The sequence below is a fragment of the Peromyscus maniculatus genome, chromosome 12, assembly GCF_049852395.1.
Source record: "Peromyscus maniculatus bairdii isolate BWxNUB_F1_BW_parent chromosome 12, HU_Pman_BW_mat_3.1, whole genome shotgun sequence".
NCBI classification, from domain to species: Eukaryota; Metazoa; Chordata; class Mammalia; order Rodentia; family Cricetidae; genus Peromyscus; species Peromyscus maniculatus.
Window position 1 is genome coordinate 34,681,896 of NC_134863.1, and position 8,114 is coordinate 34,690,009.

An 8,114-nucleotide genomic window follows, 5' to 3' on the forward strand; every position below is an offset into this window, starting at 1 on the left:
TCTAAAACACAACTAAAAAGGTTTCTAGATGAATATTAGCTCTTAGGAAAACTCGAAAGACCTAAATGAAATTCATAAAGCCACTTAATTTAGGTGATCATATAGAGTGATAATGTATAAATCAAATGATAATGAATCAATGAAAGTATCTGGCACACATTGGGTGTTTAATAAATATTTACCTATTTTAAAATATAAGTGAGAAAATAAGGTAAAACTCTACTGTCATATGATATGATGATACCTAGATCATTTTAAATAAGAAAAAAATAGAACGAAATAAACTTATCAAGATGTCAAAAGTGATTACCTTTGAGCAGTGGTGGTTCTTCGTATCTTTCTGTGTTCCTGTATGTATCAAGTTTTCTACTATGTGTATGGCCAATTTTTAATTTTATAGTAAAAAAAAAAACCTGAATTCTGACATTGAATTAATTAAAGTTTGGTAAAACACAGATGTCATATAGCATTAACGAAAGAAAGGGCAAATTAATGAGTGGACGCCAAGCTAAGCAAACAGAAAGGAAATGCCATGTGAAACTCGCAGCCTGGGGCCCAGGATAGCGATGACGTATGCGTTGTTTTCATCTATAAGGGAAGTGGTGAGCAAACTCCTTACCCACATCCTCTCTTTCTTTGCATCCCAGGAGCCTTCATTGTCTGCTGGCTGCCCTTCTTCCTGACTCACGTTCTTAATACTCACTGCCAGGCATGCCATGTATCCCCAGAGCTCTATAGAGCCACAACATGGCTAGGCTATGTGAACAGTGCCCTTAACCCTGTGATCTACACCACCTTCAATGTGGAGTTCCGCAAAGCCTTCCTCAAGATCCTGTCCTGCTGAAGGAAGAGAAGAGGCCACGCTCCCTTTACCCACTTCAAGATGCCAGGCAGTTTGGATCCCTGCCCACCAGGGTCTGCTTTGGATGCCTACACTGTGTTCTGGCATGTGTGATATGGAGACTCGTGAAGCAGGACAACCCTAGTTAGGAATAACCAACTGTTTGTTCCACGGTAGGATGGTCTACCTCCCCAGCTTACATCTGACTTCATTCTGCCAGTCTTCACATTGCTAAGTGCTAAGTAACAACTCAGAGAGAAGTTGATAAAAAGTGTATGGGACACACACAGAGAATTGTCACTGGAGACACATGCACTGGAGTGAAAGAAAAATGAACAGGTCTCTGCAGTCTCACCCTGCCAGGGGTCCTTGAAATCACAGCCAGGAAGCCATCTTGTAGACAGTCAGCTCCTCTTCTTTCAGGCCTGTAATTAACTGTCAGCACAGTTAACCATGAGCATCCATGGGGCCCAATTGCTTGTTTTCTTGCACTCTATCCTAAAACGTGAAAGACAAGGCCAATGTTTATACCTTTCTGTGGAATGGAATCAGCTGCATTTGGTGAGGGTCTGCTCACCCTGGAGCAGACACTGTCCCACATTGGGACTTGGGTTTTATTTCTACCCTTACATGTTAGCTCTGGCTGGGGGATGCAGGGGAGGCCCTTTGCTTTATTACCTGACTTTCTCAAGACAATTCTAGTGTTTTGATTTCCAGAACCATTCAAGACAAGACAGTTAAGTGAAGAAGGTAAGGTAGTTTCCTCTGCAGTGTCATGGCTGGCTTGGGTTGAGAACATGCCTTCCAGATGCTAGCCATCATTTGAAGGGTTTCCTAGCCAGGAACTTTCATCTACTTAACAGAAGCCCAAAACTTTCAGGCCTTGATATCCACCGAGTGCTCGGAAAGTGCTAGTCACCTCCCAGGTTCTGAATAGATAACAATGTCCTCAAAGACTTACGTTTGCCCATGTGGGTGGTAGTGGCTTGCCCGGACTTGCAAAGGGCCTCGGAACTGAAGGTATTGGAGAATGGCCGCTCCAAGTCATCACATGATAAATCTTCATAAAACCCTGGTCAGATCCTAAACAGCACCACTCTAACAACTGTGCTCAGAGCCTAACAAAAACTGGGTGTGGTGACTCAAGGAAAAAAAAAAACACCAGAAATAATCTGTAAATGTCATTCAAAATTGCATTTAGAAGGAGCTAGAACATGCACATCATTTACCTTCTCACCTACAGAAGCTATTTTTTTTATTGATTTCAGAATCAAAGTCAAATGTATGGATAATTTATGAAATGCTGTCAGCCTGCACTTCAATCAGTTTATCTTTAAGAGCATTGGTATATAGCATGACAGCTAGTGGCTAGCTTGCTGTTCAAACTTTAAAGAGTCCAAGACCTTCACAAGGAATCCAGGTCTCACCCACCCCATTCTTGCTCATCTGACCCTAATGGGTTAGTTGTCTGATAGTCCTGAACGCTTTGGTTCCAGCACTTACAAGTGTTATTATCTATAATGATTAGTATTGTAACACAGAGTGGAAACCCAAATCCTCTCCGCCCACTGCCTCTTCCATTTAGTGCCATAAAATATAACAGGCTTGCCAGGTGGTGGTGACGCCTTTAATCCCAGAGCTTGGAAGGCAGAGCCAGATCTCTGTGAGTTCAAGGCCAGCCTGGTCTACAGAGCGAGATCAAGGACAGGCACCAAAACAACACTGAGAAACCCTGTCCCATATATATATATATATGTGTGTGTGTGTGTGTGTGTGTGTGTGTGTGTGTGTGTGTGTGTGTGTATGTATATTTACAAGCAAAATTGAGTCCTGGACACTTAAATCCACAAAAGTAAAGGTTTATGATTTCTAGGCTTCCCCATTCAAAATAAATAAAAACAGATGAGCCTGTGGGGTAACATATTATAGAATTCTATGTAAAAACAATCAGAATCTAGAGGCAGAAATATAAGCATTGGTATCAATGCCTTTGTGAGGAAGGATGACAGCAGATAATTTTTCATTTCATTTCTTTTCATTTTATGCATATGAGCGTTTTGCCTGCTTGTATGTATGTGAACCACATGCATGCCTGATGTCTGCAGAGGTCAGAGAGGTCCTTGGATCACCTCGAACTGGAGCTGCCATGTTGGAACCAGGAACCACACCCAGGTCTTCAGGAAGAGGGACCAGTGCTCTTAATCCCCGAGCCATCCCTCCAGTCTCTTTGTATCTTTTCTTAGTATCAAGTAGCCAACCTTTATAACAACCTTGGTAAGATGACTTTATTTTATAGATGAAGACAGTGAGACAGAGGGAGGCTAAACACTTCCCTGCAGGCCAAACACTGTCAGTCAGTGCCAAGGGATTGACTGTGCATGCACCTGATCCCCATGCTGGCACATGGCTTCCTTCCAAAGTGGAGAGGTGGCCAAGATCCTAAAATGAACTTAACCCCACCCCGCCAACCATCTACTATATCTAAATAACTTTCCTACATTTTTAAATTATGCCTCAACTCCGACAGTGTTTGTCCATGCAGCTGTCTCAAAGCTGGATTTGGGGCTACTAAACACGATGAAGCCTATTTTTTTTAAAATAGACAACAAGCAGGTAAGCACTGTGCACATAAATTGTCTCCCAAGTGGACATAGAGCTTTTACCCAACTACCTAAACTTCCTGGAATCCAGTCTAAGATATTGGTCTCATTCTCCTGCCATGTTCAGATCTTAAGCAGTAACACAGGATATCCACAGTCTCTAGAGAGTGGTTGGTTCTGCATTCTCCTTCACCTACATAAAAGAGAACCAAGGCTTGGTACTGTGCCCCCCCACTCCCTCCACCATGGTTAATGAGAGACAGTTGTACTGAATCCTAGCTTGTTGTTCATTCCACTCTGCTACATTCCCCCCAGGACTTGTAAAAACTTTTAGCTCCGTATAGATACAATGTCAAGTTACATCTACCATTGAACTGCAACGCTCCTATTGGCTCCACAGTGTCAATTAGTCTGTACAACGTCTACTTCCCAGATTTTTTGGGTCTGGTCCAAGAAGAACTTTCCAGGGAAATCCCAAATACGCCTCTAAAATTCTCACTGCATCCTCTTCATCCTCAGAGTCTCCTGTCACCCCTTTCTTCCCCCCCCAGTTCCCACCAGGAGCCAGCGCCTTCAGTCACAGGGCTCATTATCTTCATTGCCAATATAACCACAAGTCTCAGAAGACATGTTGGACTGAATAAATCAGGGTATAGTTCTTGGGGAAACCTCTTCCAGACCCCAAAGAAATATCAAATTTTCCCTCACTGTTTGAGTAAACTGCAAATAACACAGAAATTTTAATATAGTCCAATCAATATTCAACTCACGGCCATAAGCAAACATTTCCCTCTTCCTTCACTACTTGTTTTCTTAAATCAGCCACTTATTCAATAAATACAAGTTTATCAGCTTCTTATGTGTCAGGCACTGTGCTGGGCACCGAGAAGCACTGTCCAGGAAGATGGGGTCCTTTCCCCACCCTCCTGAAGAAGCCCATAGTCAAGTAAGAAGGTGATCTATGTACATAACGCTTACCTGCTTGTTGTCTATTTGAAAACTATAGGATTCTAGGTGTTTAGTAGCTACAAATTCAATTTTGAGATGGCTTCCTGGACAAATACTATCAGAGTTGAGATGATTTTAAAATGTAGAAAAGGTGTTTCAGGGGGACTGGAGAGATGGCTCAATGGTTAAGAGCACTAGCTGTTCTTCCAGAGGTCCTGAGTTCAATTCCCAGTAACCACCTGGTGGCTCACAACCATCTGTAATGAGATCTGGCTCCCTCTTCTGGCCTGCAGGCATACACGCAGACAGAACACTGTATACATAATAAATAAATCTTTTTAAAAAAAAGAAGAAGAAAAGAAAAAGTGTTTCAGAAAGGTTAGTCCCCCAAAATGCTAAAATCAGAACAAGCAAAGACCATGGAAGCAAGCACAAATAACTACATCTGACTATATTAATGACACTGAAGGATGTTTCCATCCATCATTTCTCAAGATCTCTTGTAGCTCTGACTCAGGTGGCAGCCAAGCCAAGGGTACCTACCACTTGTCACATAATACATCCAGAATTTGGACCCAAGCCCCCCATGTGTGCTACACACACTGTGGAGTGTCCACCACCGACTTATGTACCTATTCTTTCCATGCTACCCTGGGTTTCAACAAGTACAGGCTTTAATCTGAGTTCTTTTATCCTCACTCTGAAGAAGACGGAATGCCTAGTTGAATGGATTTGATATTGGAAATGGTTACCATTAGGCAACTCGGAGACTTCGGATCAGAAAGCAAGGGAGGTCAGTCAAAGAGATTTGTTTTTTGTGAATGCTTGGGTCAGAAACACACAGGGAGGCAGAGAGGTCAAGAGTACCATTTACAAATGGTTATTTCCTGGAGATCCTGGCTCCTAGGTCTGTGCTTTTCATTTGGTATCCGCTGACATTAGACGGCTGGAAAGGCTTCATTCGAATCAATACACAGAGAGCAAAGAAGAGACGACAGGCAATTAACCCGATTCCTCCATTCTGCCTAATTGTCTACTCATCAGCTGAGGAAGCAAGTGAGTTGCCATGACTACCTCCTGACACAAAGACTCAGTGCAGGTGACGCCATTGTCAGCTCATCTCTGTGGCACATGTTGGCAGAGGCAGAACCTGAGAGTCCAGGCCAAGTACACGACCTGGGACCACTCGCTTCCTCAGCCCTCACCTCAATTAATCATCTGTCTCCACCACTGTGCGATGAGTTCCCGCTTTGTGTAGAGTCTGGTCTCTGGGAGGAGAAGCTGCAGACTTCTAAGGATGTCCAGACCCTCAGGTGGAAGCAGGGATGACTCCATGTTGGCTCTGACCCTCTTTATGGGAAACAAGGTGTTCAGACATGAGTCAGGGCCTTGAAGTTCTAATGCTAGCGTGGACAAGTGGCTTTAGGCACTCTAAGCTTCAGTTTACTCATGAGAAAAAATGGAGACCTAAAATCCTAGTCTTTTTTAATGAGGCCATTTGAAGATTAGATAAAATCACCAGCTAGTGGATCTCTTTGTCTGTTCCTGTTGCTATAGCAAAAGACTGCAGAGTGGATCATTTACAAGTGATAGAAATTTATTCTCCCACAGTTCTTAAGGTTGAAATATCTAAGATCAAGGCACCAGCACATTTGTTGTCTGGGTGGGCTCAATGTCTGTGTCTAAGACAGTGTCTTCTTGTGTCATCCTACTAAAGGGACAAATGCTGTGTCCTTACACTGCAAAGGTGTGGTGGGAGAAAGGCCACTCTGGTTCCCTCTGGCCCTTTTGTAAGATATTAATTCCATTTGTAAAGGCAGAGCCCTCATGGCCTAGTTACCTTTTGAAGACCTTACTACTGCTGTATTAGCAGTTACATCTCAGCATGGATTTTTGCAGGAGACACAAATGGTCCAACAGTAGCAGAAAGGCTTCACCAACTCTAAAGCCCTAACAAATGCAAAAAAGGTCACTCTTATCCTTGGTTTTGTTATTGCTGTTTGCTCCTCACCTGTCACACCTACCTGACTCGTCTCCTATCCAGACGATAGGAGTTTGGAAAGAGTATGCCAAATAACTTGATGGAAACTGGCATATTCTTTCCAACCTCACCTGACCACCACCACACGAGCTGATTTTTTTCTTGCCTTTTATTCCCTTAACAGACCAGGATACCTGGCTGTCTTAGTAGTCTGACTGCTGGACAAATGTGCAGCACCTAACAGGGCCCTTTTCCTGCTCAGACAGCCACCTGCTCAATTAGGTTGTGACCTAACACCCAAGTTGATGATGTCAGAAACTTACTTGCTGAAGTCTGCTTTGTGTCCTCCCCCACCAAAAAGTTCCTCTTCTAATCATCAGATGAGGAGCAGACACATCTATTCCTCAAAACTACCTGGCTTTGTCTCTCATGATATCCAATTCTGTCAACCCATCTTTCTCACTCCAACTCTTCTGGCTGGCAGAAGTGCCCTGGTTAGGGAACTAATGTTCAGGGCTTTGTAACAAGGGATCCACATGCGAGGCAATTTAAAACAGTAACAACTATATTCACTCATGGTTCTAAAGGCCAGAAGTATGAAGTCAAGGCACTTGTAGGGTCGTGCTTTCCCTGAGTGCTCCAGGGAAAGAGCTTCCTTCACTTCTTCCCTGTCTTTAGTGGTTACTGGCAATCCCCTCAACTTCTCCTTAGCCATTGGCAACATAACTCCAGTTTCCATCAGCAACTTCTTGTGGTGTTGTGTCTGGGACTAAATTTCCCTTTTATAAATCATTGGATTAGGGCTGCCTTCACCAAATATTACCTTATCTTAACTTGGTTACATCTGCAAAGACTCTATTTCAAAATTAAATCATTTATAGGTCCCAGGGTTTAGGGCTTTAGCTGTTTGTTTGTTTGTTTGTTTGTTTGTTTTGTCTTGTTTTTTGGTGTGTGTGTGTGTGTGTGTGTGTGTGTGTGTGTGTGTAATACAATTCAACCCATAAAATATGATGAGAGTGGTCGGGAAGGAAGAAGATTTGGGATGTTGATAAATTTGGATATAAGTATGAAAGTCCTATCATCCACAATATGAAAGGTTGGATTTCATCCCTGGCACACAATCCCTTCATGGTCTGGGTCAACTCTGTAAACTCCCTGGAGTTCCACTTTATTTTTAGTAAAAGTGTCTAGCCTGAATTCCTAAGGCTATGCTAATACATGCTAAAGCTATTTGTAGCAAGATATAAATTATCTGCTGAGCCCTTAAAACTTGTAAACATGCTTATTAATAAAAGTCAGAGCTAATTCAAAATCAACCATTTGCTTCTTTGTGTCTTAAAAGGTGGAACTGAACAATCAACTCATTGTAGGTGGGGATGATACATGAAAATATCCTGTATATATCCTGTGCCATGCCATGTCACTCTAGACAGACTGAAAGTGGTGGAGGATTTTTTTCCCTTTAAGAAACACTGACAACACTGAATCTTGCATTACAGTTGAGCAGATTCTATACATCTCCATAGTAAGTCCCTTAAAAAGCTTATAATTTATCATAATCTATAATCATGAGATTTGAGAATTGAAAAGGACTGTATTCCAGTTCTTAGTGTAGAAATCCTCTCTTGAACATTGCTGATCCATCATCATCCATCTTTATTAAGGAGCTGGCTCATTACTTCCCAAGACATGTGACAAGTTATCCTTTTAAAAAATTCCTGCCAGGTCTGGAGAGATGGCTTGA

The 8,114-nt window shown here is 42.5% G+C and overlaps 1 protein-coding gene across 1 annotated transcript in view; it reads left to right on the forward strand.

Annotated features, from left to right (window-relative positions):
• Positions 1–7,644, forward strand: part of Drd3 (dopamine receptor D3) — a 70,903-nt gene extending 63,259 nt beyond the window's left edge. The window contains exon 8 of the mRNA XM_006975753.4: positions 648–7,644. Within this exon, the coding sequence (XP_006975815.2) occupies positions 648–844 (197 nt within the window). The 3' untranslated portion in view covers positions 845–7,644. The remainder of the gene's footprint in view (positions 1–647) is intronic.
• Positions 7,645–8,114: the final 470 nt, after the last annotated feature.